Source organism: Papaver somniferum, unplaced genomic scaffold (assembly GCF_003573695.1).
Source record: "Papaver somniferum cultivar HN1 unplaced genomic scaffold, ASM357369v1 unplaced-scaffold_81, whole genome shotgun sequence".
NCBI classification, from domain to species: Eukaryota; Viridiplantae; Streptophyta; class Magnoliopsida; order Ranunculales; family Papaveraceae; genus Papaver; species Papaver somniferum.
This window is the reverse complement of record NW_020651082.1, coordinates 4,046,518-4,064,286: the sequence shown is the minus strand read 5'-3', so window position 1 is coordinate 4,064,286 and position 17,769 is coordinate 4,046,518. Positions and strand designations below refer to the sequence as shown.

Genomic DNA, 17,769 nt, shown 5'->3' with positions numbered 1-17,769 from the left:
CAACGAGTGTCGCCGACGTCCTGAAGGCGTTTTTCCCTCTCAACAAACAATTATGTAGGAGGACCGCCCAATCGTTCTTCTATGTAGAGGTGGTTCTCTCTATGTAGTCAGGGAACAGTGAGTATCGTCGACGTCCTGAAGGCGTTAAGCCCTCTCACCAAACAATTATGTAGGAGGACCGCCAAACAGTTCTTCTACATATAGGGCACGATGAAAGGCGTAGCATCGAAAGCTCATCTAGTGAGAGGCCTTCCAAGAAACATATTCATCATGGCTCTGAGAGGTACTCGATCAGAGATCGTGAAACGGTTCACGGATCGTAAAACACGAATCGTCACATGCGTTCCTGAAGTCGGGTCAGGAACATGCAGTATCACGATTTCACGATTTTAGCCCTTGTCGAAAATCCACCATCAACAATGTGTTTGGAGGTATGCATACCCGTTCGCATACCTGTGAACCCAAACTCAGTCCGACTACTTAAGTATGCGTACCCGTTTGCATACTTGAGTAGTTAAAGTTCTAAAATCGGTTTGTTCATGAACTAATACAATTATATAATAAGGAATGCATTCTATGCAAACCGTGGCTATAATGTTCATGAATTGATTCGAGTAAATCAAACCGATTTTACTTCAATTGTGTTCTTGTATACTTCTATGAGAATATAACAATTGAACAACTCTACAACTAGTTTCATTTGAGTCATTTGAACTAGTTATGGTTAAGATGAATAAGGTTGATATGAGAGTGCCTATATTCGGTTAACTACTGTTGAGCCAACCTAGTGTACACGTTTAGGTACGGTTACTCAAACCTAAATGAAGGTACATTTCATTTGTGTATAACAAGCTAAGTTCGATCTAACGGTTGAAAGATATTAGCTTGAATCTAATCAGGTTTTCATCTAACGTTGAATATTGAATGTTTGGTTACCAAGGTAACTTAGATTGCAAACCCTGATTTGAATAAGGGAGAACTCTAGCAACTGGGAAACCTAATCCCCACACCTTCTGTGTAATACTAGTTGTGACTAGAGTCTATTCTTCTTTAACCTTAGGTTTTTCATGAAACCATGTAGGTTAGCGACTTGAATACTTCATTGGGATTGTGAATCCAGACCCAACTATTTTCTCTGTATCTGCGTGTTCTGATCTTACTTTTACTATCGCGATTGAGTATTATCTTTGCTAAGATTTGCTTGAGATTTATCTCCGATAGGTAAGATTAAAAGTAGTCACAAACATCTTCGTCTCATCTTTTGTGATTCCACAATATCTTATTTCGCTTCCATACGATTAAGATTATTGTGAGGTGATTGATAATACTTGGTTGTTCTTCGGGAATATATAAGTCTGGTTTATCAATTGGTTCCTGTGCACCTTGAATTATCATAAGACGGGACAAAACTCATAGGTATTTTTGTGGGAGACAGATTTATCTATTCCACTTGACTTTTCTGTGTGAGACAAATTTGTTTATCAAGTCTTCGACTTTGGGTCGTAGAAACTCTTAGTTGTGGGTGAGATCAGCTAAGGGAATCAAGTGCATAGAATCCTGTTGGGGTTCAGAGACGTAAAGAGCGCAACTGTACCTTGATCAGTGTGAGATTGATTAGGGCTAAACCAAATTTCAGTCCGAAGTTCATTGGTAGTAGGCTAGTGTCTGTAGCGGCTTAATACAGTGTGGTGTTCAAAGCTGGACTAGGTCCCGGGTTTTTTCTACATTTGCGGTTTCCTCGTTAACAAAATTTCTGGTGTCTGCATTATTTCTTTTCCGCATTGTATTTTGTTATATAATAGAAATATCACATGTTGTGCGTTAAGTTAAATCAGTTCTTGAATCCGACCTTTGGGTTGTTGATTGAATTGATTGACACTTGGATATTGGTTTGTGACACCGTCCAAGTTATTTCTCTTATTCAATCGGGCTCGCAAATTTCTATTTGTTTGATTGCAGATTGGATTGAGAAATAAAGATATAACTCTTTGATATACTTTTTTGTAGATTGATTCTGACTGTCTAGTTGATTCTCTTGAAATTATATTGGAGTTTGTCTATTCATATTGCCGAACGAAATATTGGGTGTGGTTGTTAGACCCCGCTTTTTCAAAACCATCAACCTCCGCATACCTTGTGATGGGCGTGGGAACTATACCATTTTGAACTTATGAGTCTCTAAATTTAATACATATAAACCAACTATGTAGATGTTAACAATCAATAGGTGTACAACTATGTGCGCATTAATAATCAACATATGTACAACTATGAGCACATTAACAATTAACATGTGCACCACTATGTACGCTGAAAACATGATTCCGACAATCTTAAAATCAAGAATAAACTTAAAAAAAAATCATTATAGAGCATACTGCTGTAAAAATATGTACACCTCCTGACCTCCATAAAAACCTAACAAACTTTAGCATCCATATACACAAGACATGTCATCAATTTATCGCAGTGCATACTAGTGTACAAAAATGTACACCTCTACAAATACTTAACAAAATATAGCATTTATATCCACATAACAGACCATATATTAATCATGAAGCATTTCGGTGTATAAACATGTCCATATATACAGAAAAATAACAAATACTGGCATCCATATCTACAAACAAGGCCATGCATATATCACAAAGCATACTAGCGTAAATGTGGATGGAGGGAAGGACCCCACTTACACCCACAAAATTTTGAATTTCAGTAGGAAACCATATGGGTTTTATTTAATTTCCAAGTTTTGTGTGTGCAATAATATTAATAAAACTGTGACGCAAATGTATAATCTGATCATTTCAATCTTCATAACTATCCGAAAAACTCTCTCTGTCATAATTCTTTCGCCGAGATTGATGTATTTAGAATGAGATTAATGATGCTATCGCGAACTGGTAAGCTTAAATCATGTAAACTTCTATATCGATCAAAAAAAATTCCTACGAAAGTCAGAACAAAATTTGTTCGACCCTATAGCACATAAGTCCAAGCTCCATCCCTCAGCATACAAGTATGTACACATCTACAGAAAAATAACAAAGTAGAGAATTTATTCAATCAACCTATGCATTCACAACAGAGAATTTCAGTGTATAAATATGTATACATCTACCAAATAGAGCTGAATGCTCACCATGATTCAAAGTAACATACAAAGCCTTCTCAGACATGGTTGAAACTCTTCATATTACAAAAGCATATATAAAAAACACATAAGGTATACATTAAAAGTGTACTTGCTATATAAAATAAAATATATAATGGTGTACAAATACGTACACCTCTGCATAAACCTAACAAATTATAGCATCCATACACACATGACATACCATCCGTTCATCACAAAGCATATTAGTGTGCAAACATGTACACCTCTATAAAAACCTAACAAAATCTAGCTCCATATCCACATGACAGACAACATATTTATTACAGAATATTTCAGCGTACGAGCGTGTACGCATTCGCAGATAAATAACAAAGTCTAGCATCCATACCCATAAAACAAGTCACACATTCAAGATTTTTTTTTTTTTTTAAGACAACTCCCTCCTCCAGGACAAGCATTCACAGATTCAAGATTTAAATGTACAAGCATGTAAACATTCACAAATAAACAACAAAATCTAGCATCCACACCCATAAAACATTCCACAAATTCAAGACCGAGCATACTAGTGTAAAAGTGTGCAAACGTCTACAGAAAAATAAAAAAATAGAAAATTGATTCAAACAAAACAACTCATGCAGTCATTGCTGAGAATTTCATTGTACACATCTACCAAATAGGGTCCATTGTTCCCCATGATTCAAGGTAGCATGCACAACCTTCTCAAACATGGTTGATAAACATATAAAAAAAATATAGATGAAGACATCAAAGATCTAAATCGCGTATAAAATATCTCAAAAAATGGTTATTCTTAGAATCAACCAACACATATGATAAATCAATTACAAACAAAAAAGATATGAGTCACATCTAAAAAGATATCAAAATTGAATCCACTAACATGTACAAAAGATCTGAATCACATTTAAATATATGAGAATTAATTTTTAAAATCAGCCTTAAGATCATCTGAAACCAAAACATATACAATGTACAAGAAAGTGCACATTTTATATAATCAAAAATAAAAGAAACCAAATAACGATGAAATATATTTCAACGTCTTAATAAAACACAAAGATGAATAAATCAAATATCAGAAATCTCAGATTGGACGACCTATTCCATATCATACATCCAAAAGAAATTTAAAAACGTAAAGAAAAAAAAAATCAAAAGAGTTGCATGAAAACAAAACCTAACAAATAAACAATTCAAAATAAAAAATAGAAAGCACCAATTTGATTCCGTATCATGCATTGAAAAAAAAAGTCTAAAAATTTTTTTCGTAGGAATAAACAAAATCGAACAAATGTTAATTGATAAAAAAAATAACCTGAGATCGAAATCTGATAAAGAAAGTGATCAAAAAATAACATGAGATGAAATCTGATGAAAAAACAACTTAATCCAACAAAACCGCCTCTAAAATCTCTCTTGGTCGTTCTCTCTATCTGAATATCTCATAATCCAAAATCTGAGATATAAAAATAAAAACTCGTTTATATATGTAATCTAACCGGGAGATTTTTGAGCTAGCGAGTAATGGGCTTGGGAAGGGAGTACTAGAGCATCCAAAGCCCAGGAATTATGGGATTAATGATTATTTCCTATGATGCACCGATACTGATACGGCGACACTGATACGGGGATTCGTCAATTTTCATAAAATGGGGATACAGGATACGGTGGGATACGTGTATTTATTAAAAAGATATTTGATATAATGATAATAATTTATTCTACTAAAAAATCATAAAATAAAAAAATCTGATAGATACTATTTTGAATATTAAAGTGAGTAAACATTAAATGTTCTGTATTTTTGGTTTCAGTCTTACTTATGTTAATTGAATGGATAAAATCATATGTACTTCGATTGAATATTAAAGTGAGCAAACATTAAATTTTTAGTATTTTGGGTTTCAGTCTTACTTATGTTAATTGAATGGATAAAATCATATGTACTCCGATTTCTCTCTAAGCAACGTGAAGAACATGACTTCCCAATTAAACCTTAAAGCTAGATTTTTCAAACACCGTCTTTTTTTAAGCACCATAAAAATAAATGCGCAGTCTTTTTTCTTTATAGTCAACAATTTATTAGGTTTAGATATAATTATTCGATATGTTCATGAGTACAAATATTTATAAATATTTAGATTCTATGTATAAATTTATAAATATATAGATTTAATGTTAGATTATATGAAATATCCCCTCGTAGAGTATCTGAGAGGTATCCCTTATCCTTTTTTGTAATTAAAAAAAAGCACTTTAAATGGAATATCTGATACGTATCCCTAGGTATCCCCAAGTATCCGATACTGATACGGCGTCGATATGGATAGGTCACCAATTTTGAAGTGTCGATGCTTCATAGATTGTTTCTACCAACCTCTTTCAGATGGTTACCATTGTTTTGCCTGTTTGACACAAGAAGAAACATTTCCACAAGATTTTCATAGTTTTAAGCTACTTTTGTTATTTCGAGATCTTTGTTTTCTGAAAAAAGAAAGATCCCAAAATAGTGTCAACGTAAAACACCACTTGTGGTATTATCTTGATTGTTCAGTACTTCACATTCAAGTAGTACACCACATTATTGGCAATGTGCACAGTGTCTCCCTGTTTCCAAACATGTTATATATAGTAAACCGCAATTCGTACAGTATGTTACCAATAATTCTCACACCTTATTTACACTCCCCGACTTGGATTACAAACAAAAACACAATCACAGATGAAGATATTCACATTTTTAAGATTTGAGATTTCCCCAACAATCCCATTGGATTGATTATACATACTACATATACAATATCTGCAAAACTATAATGTAAAGAGAAAGACAAGAGAAGTGGAACAAATTAAGTAGCTAAAGAATTCTGATCATCTTATCAAGTCCTAAACAACTCAACAGATTCTTGTGAAGAGTAGTGCTCATTCCAACACAAAAGCATACCAATGCATACTTTCATAATATACAGCTTCCCTCTGTACTGTTTCACCATTTTCTTGAACTTTTCATATCTCTTCCCCATTTCCCTTTTTCCTTTTCTTTCACTATCTCCTAATTCAATCTGCTTGAATTTATCATGAGAATTTATGATCATGCTGTGGTATCAAATCATACCCACGTGTGAATACCGGAGTCGTCGTCGACGGGTCCATCGTACCATCCAAAACGTCTCGATATCACGTGTACATTGTCTCTCTGATTGTCATATATACTTGGTCTAAGTAGGCTAGCTAAGAAGGTAATGTTGCAAGAATTGATCATTTTGCATCATTGACAACCAAGCTTTGAAGTAGATATAGACATTGCACTTATCTTCTCCATGAGTGCGAAAACGAACCCTACAATCAGTGTCTCATCAGGACAGGGAGGGTGACATATCAATAGTTTCCCACCTCAGATGTCCCTCTGGTGTTGGGTCGACGGTTCGACGCCTGTCGATCCAAATATTCCTCGATGTCTACGGATCGAGATAAAGATTCTGTCAGAGGGGTCAGTTCCACGTGTGAACAGCCATGCACCAATGAGTGTCCTCCAAAAGATTGGCAAGAAATATATTATGCCACCCCAACCAGGCAACCGTGCATACCTGTGCATGGATAATGGAGGTTCACTTTGTGCATGGCTTTTACAAGGCAACATTTTTGGGTGTAGAAAAGCAAGGCTATTTAAAACGATGAATTTTGAACGTTGAATTGTTGGTCGAGGACCCTTGCACCTTGCGGGCCCGTCGGCCAGAAGTGTCATTTGACTATCAGGAGACAGGTCTTGAGAATTTGGGAGTGGGTAGGGGCCTGGTAATTGCACTTGGTCATCATCTTTTTATGTTTTTGATTGGAAATATCTACCACAGTACAGGAGGATTTCACGTGTGAACATTGAACCTTTTGTTTCATTATGAATTGACAGGAACCCTAAAGTCTTTATGAACCCACGAGGATAAAGGCAGAAGCTAGCCTAACACGGACCCAGACATAGCCATTCGAGTGCAAGATTCGATGCCCGCTCGCTCACATAGACTTGGGATGGTTAATAACACACAACAACAATGACAGGGCCTTTTAAACTCTCAAGAACTAGGTGAGTTGGGTAAGCCGGGCATTAAAAGTCAGTTTGGCAACATTTCTTCAGAACTGACATAAAAAGTCGGTTTTTTGTGAACCAAAATAATTTTGCTGGCTTCTGCTTCTTGACTTCTATTTTTGTAGAAGGAGAAATCAGAAGCAGATTTGTATCCAAACGCGCTATAAGAGCGTGTTTGGATACCTGGAGCAAACAAAAACAAATTTATTTTTGCTTCTAAGACGTTCTATGATCAAGTTAACTTCTAGATCGATCTATAGTGAACCGAGCTCACCCAAGGACTAATTAATCGATCTATGGGCTATTGGAGTTTATATAGGTATGTCTGCCGTTTGCTGTGAAACATCCCACATCAAGATATTCTGTTCATGCTGAGGTTGACAGTGTACAGGTAGGGTAGACGGGTTGTTGAGAGACCTCATTGTCTACACCTTGATGAACCCATACCTTACAAAATATCAGAGCTAGGGGGAAACTTCTAGCTGTCAGATTATATAATCTGGAATCATCTATTATAGAGAAGTGCTCGACGGCCCAGCTGGGACGAACCAGCTGTGCCATGTCACCACTATATTAAGCCTGAACTGATACAAAATTGCCGAACTGACGCTGCTGATTAGAATCGTTCATCATAATATTGACCACACTAATATTTTACAACAGTTGTACAACGAACAAAAATAAATAATATTATGAACAAACAAAATTAAGGCGTACAAGAAGATCGTAGAAGAGAAATGGAATTCAACCGCACACCACTATACACAATTTCACGCTAACAAGGATAAGGATTCAATTCTTATAAGAATTGAACTTGAGTGCACACTCAATTAGTTTGGTTTCGACTCCAGTGCATTTTGAATGTCTTTCTGCATTTGAGAAACCATGTAACCAGAAACTATAAATAAATGAAGATAACAAGTAAATTTATAGAGATAGAGAGGAGGAGAGACCAACCTCGAACGCAAATGGGGGTGTTGTTGGCGCATAACGGCCAATGACACGGCCTTCCCTATCCACCAAAAACTTGGTGAAGTTCCATTTGACCCTTGATCCCAGACTCCCAGGTGACTTCGATTTCAGAAACTTGAAAACAGGTGCTGCGGTCGTACCATTTACGCGAACCTGATAAAGAACAGCAAGTAAAACAGCTGACTTTTTAGTCAAATTCAAGTAAATTTGAGCGTAAGGTGAAGTATTATTTTGAAACAAAAACAAAACAACATGAGATGGAACTAACAAGATTTCTTTTTTGAAGCAAGGAAAAAAAAGATGAACGAAGTAAGAAGTTAATAAAAATTACAGATATTACATACGAGAAGTTGTACACATAAACTTCTTCACGAGCAGTAATGGGGTTTTTCTAGTCTTATCAAAAACTGTTATTGATCATTAAATGTTTTCTCTTTACCCTTTAACTTGACTCCTTAAGAAACTTCATTTGTTTCCTCAAAACATTAAGGCCATTCTACGCCAAAGTAACCCTGTATAACAAAACTTCTAGCACCTTCCCCTTTCACAATTTCATTTCATAATGTTGACAAAATGTACTATTAGCATTGAGATACCGATCATCTCTGTTTACACAATAAAGCTATACGGGTCATAGCACTATGATGATGTCAACACTATCACAGGTCTTCTAATTTTATAGTGCCAAAGGTGAAGAGGTTGCAGCGTCATTTACATAAGCTTTAACATACAAACGACACTATTCTTGTTAACCTCTAATTGTCTATTGGAAGAAACTTAAATCCAAACAGATATCACTTTCCCTTCAAAATTCTGGATTCCACCCAGAATTACGAGCTTCTTACATAGTGCACCTCCCAAATTACAGGACACGTAACTACTACAAGCAAATTACATTTTAGACTATCACAGTAATTACAAGCAGTGAGTAATAAACCCAAAATCTCATCAATCATAATCGTTTACCCACTATAATAGCAGATAGAGAAAGCACAAGACACAGTTAAAACTACTAGAGAAGCATACTAAACAATAACAATCGTGCTACAAGTTCTCGAGGTTCATCTGTACTTTTGTGTAACGTAATCTAAGATCCCACCGATAGTTCGTATTGTTTCTATCAATTCACTTACCTTTAAACCAACTAGGACACCTTCAGAAATAGACTTAACAATATTGTTATCCAGTTCTCCTAATTGTTTCGATACAAATTGTATCCGATTCAATTCTATGACAACGCAACACCAAGATGCAAATAATCGTTCATTCATTACCTTATGAAAAACAGGAAACTCAGCCTTGAATCTTGTGCATACAAACTGCTCAACTTCTTGGGCTGATTTTGGTTCTTGCTTCAGAAATTGATTGCATGGAAATGCCAATACCTCAAGACCTACACCCCCAACAACAACAATACATTAGAATCACAAAAAATAAATCCAACTTACAAATATTTCATTTCGCAAAACCATACCTTGATCTTTGTATTTCGTGTAAATCTCTGATAATTGTGTGTAATTCACATCTGTTAACCCACTGTTTCATTTCCATGAACACAAACCCAAATAAAAAACATACAAAAACATCAAAGATAAATAATTAAATCAAAAATCAAAAATTTGTGGAGAAATTGGTACCAATTGGAAGCGACATTAACAAACAGAAGAACTTTCCCTTTGTAGATGCTAAGATCAACATCATTACCCGTTTTATCCTGCCACCACCATCACAAACAAGAACAAAATTTTAAAAAGAGAAAAGAAAGAATTGATTGAAAATACATGAAAATGAGGATGAAATTTCTTACCTTGACAGTAAAATCATACACAGATTCTTCTAAAAAACTGGAACTTGAAGCACCCATTTTTCCAAATAATCACAAATTCTAATCCTGATTTGATGAACGTGTTATTACTTTGATATCAAAGAAAGAAGAAGAAGATAGAATTGAGGTGGTGGTGACCGTTTGTTATGTAGGTAGGTCATTAATTGTACACACAAATCTCTGTCAATATGCGCTTTCATTTTAGAAACCGACATTTGCCTTACATCTGTTTTGGTTCTAAAATTGAACCGGATTTAGTCGAGAACAATATTACTCATCAAAAGGGTGAACAACGTGTCTGGAAATACTCCTAGGGTTTACCGATTATTCCCGACACTATGGTGAGGTAGAAAGTCCAAATTCTTTCTTCATGCGTCTAACCGTCCTTTTTAGTCTGGTTCCTATGCGCCGTGTCAAAAAAAAGAAAAATAAAATAAAATTGCCATACCGGGTGGCCTGGTAAATGAGTCGCCCTATTAAGAAAACAACTAAGCCTATCAACTATAATGCCAACAATGGATTTTACTGTCGTTGACTATCAAATTAACATCCGTCAATATAACTAATATCGCCAACGTTCGATTCTATATCGCTAAGACCAGATACTATGGTGGAGCGTTTCGTTTGGCTCTAACTAAATGTAGCTAGGCGAAATGAGAGTGAAAGTGTATCTCACTATGGGATTGAGCCATCCCTTAGCTTAAGGGCGTGAAAACCTAGCTGAAGACAGAAACCGAGTTCCCGTCCAGGTCAAACATTGACCTTGACCAAATGAAAACTGAGTTTATGTTTCGAGAGTATAAACTCTCAGGAAGCGTGGCTTTGGCACTTCTCCTTCTTCACTCCCTTTTTTCCTTCTCTCCTAACCCTCACATATTCGTCCTACACCATTTTGATTTTGATAGTGATTTAGTTTTTTTTCGTTGGTTGAAATTAAAAGGGTTCGATTTATCCTTAAAACTGGATCTATTGTATCTTTCAATTTAGAATTCCGTCCGAAAAATTACAAAAGGTAATCACGTTTACTTTAGGCTTTGTAGTGAACTTTTATTTTGATTGCCATGACATGAAATTCTTCATATTAGGTTGATTAATTATGTTATGAAATATATAAATGTCGTTAAAAATCCATGATTATTACGTATTTTGTGATGCATTTGTGATTGAATTGAACTAAATGGTTATTGTATTGGTATGATGATTGTTGATTGAATCAAATTCATGATGATTTTTTGTGATGCCAATGCCAGAATGTGATTTGTATATGTGTGTTGTAGGATTAGATGCATTCAGAACATTTCATCATGATGTGAGTTCTAGGGTTCTTCGTCGATATGGAAGAGCATAAGTTAGAACGCATGAAGGGAGCAAATAGGAGTGCCATAAGGAGACATCGAAGTAGTACAAATAATGTTAGAAGTTGTGTGCCATTATTTGAACAATCTCGTGCTAGAGAAGATAAGAACATAATATGAGTGGAATAGTTGTAGGAAGATGATTTGGAGTACTTTTAGAAGAAAAACGAGTTTCTATTTATAGACATTGTTTCCGAGTACATCTATGTGCACCCCTACTTAACTAGGGATGCACATTCCTCCCTTCCTTACTGGATATAGCTAACCATAATTATCATACACAGGGTAGATCACATGTAAATTTCATCACACAAGTAATTTTTATAATTAAACGCTCTCTCTTATTTATTTTGTTAACCAACACCAAGAGAGAAGAATTTCATCTCTCCTCTCTTCCTAATTCATCCAAGTTCTTATATTTGATTTACTTCCATTTTTTTCTTCTTTGTCGGATTTTCCTTTTTGGTTGTGGTGATTAAAAAATCAGTGGTGTACGCAATTTTTCTATTAATTATAAGTCTTTTGGGAAATGAATTCAAGTGAATTAAAGATTTTTGTTTTAACTTTTGACTTGAGATTTTGTGATGGTTGAAATTGAATTGGTTGCATAGTTGGGACAATCTTTTAGTTCTTTGTGATTGATATTGTTGTTCATGATTTCTTGTACCAAATTTATCTGAAGGTGTAATAATAAATCAAAGACAATTTAATTATGTTTCCCAAAAAAGAACTAGGTAGACCCTGTTTTTAAGGTAAAATATCTATGATTAATTATAACCAATAATAAGGGGAGGAATGTGCACCCCTGGTTAAGTGGGGTGCACATAGATGGACTCTTTGTTGCCAATTTTTTGATAAAATACTCATTGCGATCTAACAGTGGAGGAATAGAGACGCTGAGAATAACAGATGGTTACGATCGAGTGTGAGAGAAGTGTAACAAAAAAAGGTGATTTGCCACCGAAATTCTGTTTCCGTTTGGACCATAAACAGAAAATAAATTTTCGTAAAGCAGTTTTTCAAGCGGAAACTCAGTTGAGTTTTTTTTTCCCTTTCAGTTTTAACTTTTTCTTTTCTTTTAGTTGAAGTCGCATCATAATCGCACTGAGTTTAGGCAACACATATGTATACATTGATTTTAGGAATATATACAGAACTAGGCCTGTTCTGGACCCTCACTTTTGTTTCTAGGCCTGTTTTTTTATTTATTACAAAAATAGGCAAGTTAAACGGATTCCATCCACTTTTGTTATCTCGGTCAATTTATCGCGTTGACTAGTCAATTTATCGTCAATTACTCATGCAACGATATCTCATGGATGTGGTAAGATTACTGAAATGTCCTTCACACGTGTGTGTCAGTCACATAAGATAAGATGTCAGCGTGTCTCGATAAGATGTCCACGTGTCTGTATCTGGAAGCCTAATCTAACTAACACGATATGTCAAGGATTATTAAACGACCATGATATTACTTCATCGTTAATATCGACGCGCGAGAAGGTGCTAGGAATAAGAGAAGAGAGAGACGCTTGTTCTTCATTCTTCTTCTCTCTTGTTCTTCAGAGAGTGTTCTTCAGAGAGGGTTTTTCGTAGAGAGAGAAATCAGTGAAATCAGTGTTTTTTTAGTTGAGATTTGAAGAAAACATTGAAGATTTCCTGCTGGTGAAGATGCTGAGACGGAAGAAGCGTTCTACAAAGAGGTAAGAAAAAACCCTCTGTAGTTTTTTCCTAGTTTTTTAGGTTTCATGGTTGATTTTAACGTTTCACTGATGAACACATTATGGGTTTTGTTTGTAAGGTTGATTTATTAGGGTTTGTCGGTGTTTAGATTTCTAAGGTTTTCTCTGTTTATAGATTTTCTGTTGATTAATGTTCGAATTTGTCTGTTGATTAATATTCGAATTTGTTCTGCTGATAATTTTCTAAGGTTTCTTAATTTCAAAAATGCGTTCTGCTGATAATGATTAGTTGAAATTGATTTCTATGGTTTTTTATGGTTCCATAATTTTTATGAGATGGGTTTTTCCCAATTTGTCTGATATACCTTGTTGTTCTTGATTGTAGAAAGCAAGTGGTTCAAGAGGTTATAAATGAAGTTGAAGAGGACATGTTTCCGACCAGAGATATTAAGGTGAAGGATTTGAAAAACACTGCAATGTGTTTTGAGTTTAAGGGTTTGTCCAGAGTAGATATGGGTATAAATCAGTTAAAGTCTAGAATTATTCATATGTTGAGATTAACCAGTAGGAGACATTATACCTTCTATGGTTTGTTGATCCATGCTTACCATCAAACATCATTAATGATGAAGAGTTTTGGTTTTTCTGGGAAAATGCAATTCAAGATTTACATGGTTGGATTACATTGCATTTGCAAGTGATGCCACTAGATGAGAATGGTGAGATAGATGTATCTCAGGTTACTGCAGATTCACAGCCTCCTCCACCTCAGATGACACCCAAATTAGAGTCGAGAAAAAACAATGTAATGTGTTTGATTTGAAATAAGAATTCGATTATTTTTTCCTCGATTGGACGAAATGTTCGCTTATAAGTTATAACTGTGATTTTGATTCGATCTTGATTTGTGGAAACAGATGTGTTTTTGGTTTCTCTGTTTACGATGATGACAATGACACGGCAGAAAAATGAAATCACAGAGGGACTGTTTGGTCATTTTAGGCTCCATGTAATTCCCAATCCCGGTCGAAAAGTAAGTCTCCCTTTTCTTTATTATACTCATAGTAAGATGAAGCTTTTGTTTCAGAAACAAACACTATGTCAGGATCAGGACTACGAAAACACTGCCGATTCCCTCCCTTTTAGTTTAATTATTACAATTCCCTGTGTTTCTAATTTTTCAGTGGTATAATTGGTAACCAAATTTTAATATAATATATTTAAAAATATGTAACTTAGAATTTTACAAATTTTACGTTATTGGAAAGGTTTTAAAAAATGTACACAACGAGTACAAACAACAATATAAAATTTAGAATTTTTACGAAAAATTCGATGGTGTGTATGTCCATTATGCAAAGCACCACAAAATATGCGTAATACATCAGGGGAATTGATGCAAACCAACACAAAGGATGCATCGCAAATGGGGTCAATTGATGTAAACCACCACAAAAAATGCATAAAATGGGAACAATTTATATACACTACCATAAATTAGATTTTTAACCTAATAACACCATTACACATAACGGTGTTCATTTTTTCTCGGTCGGCCCTCCCCACCGTGGCAGCGGTCATCTAGTATTCAGTTATAGCTTCTTTTTACAGATTAATATTCTTTTGACATACAAACGGAAAGGACTAGCTAGGTGTTCTCTTTACAAACGAAAATGATACTTAGCTCCCGGATTTTTACACCAAAAATGTATCCCGCCTATGTGTCAACTACCCATTGGTTCATTCATTTAAACAGGCCTCCATGTTTTCCTGGTGGGGAGGGGTGCAGAGGAAATCAACCGTGATTCTAAGTGCCACATAGTGGTGTAAGAAAATGGTGTAAAGAACGGGTCCTGTAACACTTTCGCTTTACAAACAATTGAAGAGAGTCTGTGCCACTGCACATACACATAATTAGATGACGCTATTTACATCTCAGAGTCAGTGATGCAGGTATATGAGTTGATGCTATTGCAGTTAAAAAAAAAAAACATTTACAGAAGTTGTAGATGCCATTCTGTTTTAGACCGATGCATCTTTTATAGACGGATGCGATTGTGTGTTTGGGGTCAAGTAAAATAAAATTAAAATCTGTCGCCATCAAAATCTCACCATTTTCAAAAGACCGAATTGGTTTCATGGAAAAAGAGCAATAACGAGAAAAATTATGTGTGCATCGTTGTCCAAGAGTCTTTCACACCATATTTCGGATTGATAACCAGTAATAACTAAAGAAAGACAGACTCCCCATGCTCCAAATCTTGTATGGTGGTTGTCCAAAGGTTGCTTTGGAAGTGAAAACTCTGTCAGTAACTCATTGCTTATATCAAAAGCAACTACAACGTGGTCACAATCTCCGGTAAGCCGCAACCACAACCAATGAAGAGATCCATTGAAAAGCAAATCATAAGTATTCTCGGGTTTTCCACGAGGACATATATAAGGAAATCCTTTTTCACGTGGAATAGATTTCCATGAATCCGTACCTAATGTGTACACCTCTACTCCATTAAAACCAATTCTTACCCACTTGTAGTCCTCGGTGTGAGGATCATAATAAGACCCATACTTAACCTCATACTTGCCCGACCCATATCCATCATCCATACTTACTACCACGGCAATCCGGAATTGGTACTAGTTTATAATCTCCCGTCAATGGGTTCCACAGACATATAACACTTAACCCCAACTGTTTTCTTGTCTCAAAACCTAGACAAACCAAGCCATTTCTAAAACTAATTATGATTTTAAATAGGAAAAAATACGGTTTAGTCCAAAATCCCATCCAAATATACTAGTTAGTCCTGACCCATTCAACTAGGTACAAATTAGTCTTTTTTTATGTAAAGTACACAAATAACTTTCCTGGTTTAAAATTTGGTCCAAATATTTATAGTTTAGTCCATAGTGACTCATGATGCTGTCAGTAATTTTAAATAATATAAAAGTAAATTAAAAAACAGACTATCTCTCAAATCTCACATCCAAAATTCACAAACTTTATATATTTGGAAAACTTTTTCCGAGATCTTTCGTTTTTAATTTTTTTTTAATTTACACTATATGTGCACATCTGCAAAAATCCAATACCAATGATAGCCAGACTTCCACTCTAGTCTATATAGACCGACAAAAATATCAATCACGCCAAGCTCTAGTTAGATAATAGCCGCATTTGCAGAGGTTGGTTTAGCAGTCAACCTGTATCGAGGATAAGACGATAAAACATAAGAAATTGCAGGTTGAAAAAGAAGGAATTAACCTTTCACCAACAACCATATAAGAAACAAAGCAAGAAAACAATCAAAGTAAAAAAGTTAGTCAGTTACTGACTTAAAGAGACACAATCTATTTGGGTCTACAGAACCACGCATACAAAATACCAATGTACAAGTATGTACAAATCTACAAAAAATAACAAAGTAACGCATTTATTCAAACAAAACAATCCCTATATTCATCACAGAGAATCTCAGTGTACAAAATATGTACACATCTACCAATATATGACTGAACGCTCACCATGATTCAGAATAGCATACACAACCTTCTCCTACATGGTTGATACCCTACATATTACAAACACATAAATAAATAAAATATATATGGTGTACATTAAAGTGTACATGCTATATAAACAAAAACATACTATTGTACAGACATGTACATCTCTACATAAATCCTAGCAAATCCAACGTCCTTACAACTAAACATGACATACATCCATGAGAAATAACAATGGTGTACAACTATGTACACATCTATAAAAGTCCAAAACAAGGATACTAAAGCTAAGAATAAAAATCTATGCAGTTGCAGCATAAGCTTATCAAGTCAATATGTACAGCATAAGCCTTTCTACGGTGCATCTGTAGGCATCTATGCACCATAAGCTTAGCAAGTCAATCTTTTTTCCATGTGCACAAATTTGTACACCAAGTTACTTATGCAAGAATAAGCTTATGAAGTCATTTTTTCACATGTGCACCAGATTGTACACCCTGGTTATAGTTTATGTGAACTTGCTCGCTCTATGCTACATTTATATTCAATCATTTAATATCATTCCAATCTTCCTAGACAGAATGTACACACTATAAAAATCTACAGTAGTAGAAAGCAATGGATGATATACCTCTTTGGTACGGAACCGAATGAAAGTGAAATCTCGTGGCTCTCCCCTCTTTGGACCATGAGTGTGCCATAAAAAAAGTTCTTTGACTCGATCCTTCCATTAGGAGAAAACATCTTGATCAAGACCGACCTATAGTTAAGAATATAAATTCAGCGACTATTAGTACTAGTATAAGGGAGGGAGGGAATGAGTGATACATACTCGGTTATTCTTTGATCAAGATTACCGATGTATATCCTTCAATGGACACTTATCTGGACATGATGATCAGCAATGGTGAGCAGAAATGGTAATCAATAGTCGTGATCCAATTTTTCTCTTCACCTGAAAGCAATCAATACCATTATGAGTATTAGTTTGTTAGATGAAAAGGTTCAGCACTGAAATAGAAGCACAAATACGAACATACACTAAATAAGCTAAATAAAATTGTAAACATATTACGTCAACTTTTTCAAATCCAAAATCATGACAACCTCTAGTAAGCATCATTTATTGTTAATAATGAGTACTAGCGATGACACTATAACAACTATGTACACATTAACAATGAAAAAGTGTACAACTATGT

General features: G+C 35.1%; 1 protein-coding gene across 1 annotated transcript; it reads right to left on the bottom strand.

Annotated features, from left to right (window-relative positions):
* Positions 1 to 7,839: 7,839 nt before the first annotated feature.
* Positions 7,840 to 10,197, bottom strand: LOC113345163 (probable glutathione peroxidase 5). The gene is made up of 6 exons (XM_026588982.1): positions 10,006 to 10,197; positions 9,836 to 9,912; positions 9,673 to 9,734; positions 9,473 to 9,591; positions 8,184 to 8,351; positions 7,840 to 8,095 (listed from the first exon to the last, which is right to left on the bottom strand). Exons 1-6 carry the CDS (start codon positions 10,060 to 10,062, stop codon positions 8,057 to 8,059), a joined length of 522 nt encoding a protein of 173 aa, XP_026444767.1. The 5' UTR covers positions 10,063 to 10,197; the 3' UTR covers positions 7,840 to 8,056.
* Between the last annotated feature and the right edge of the window lie 7,572 nt (positions 10,198 to 17,769).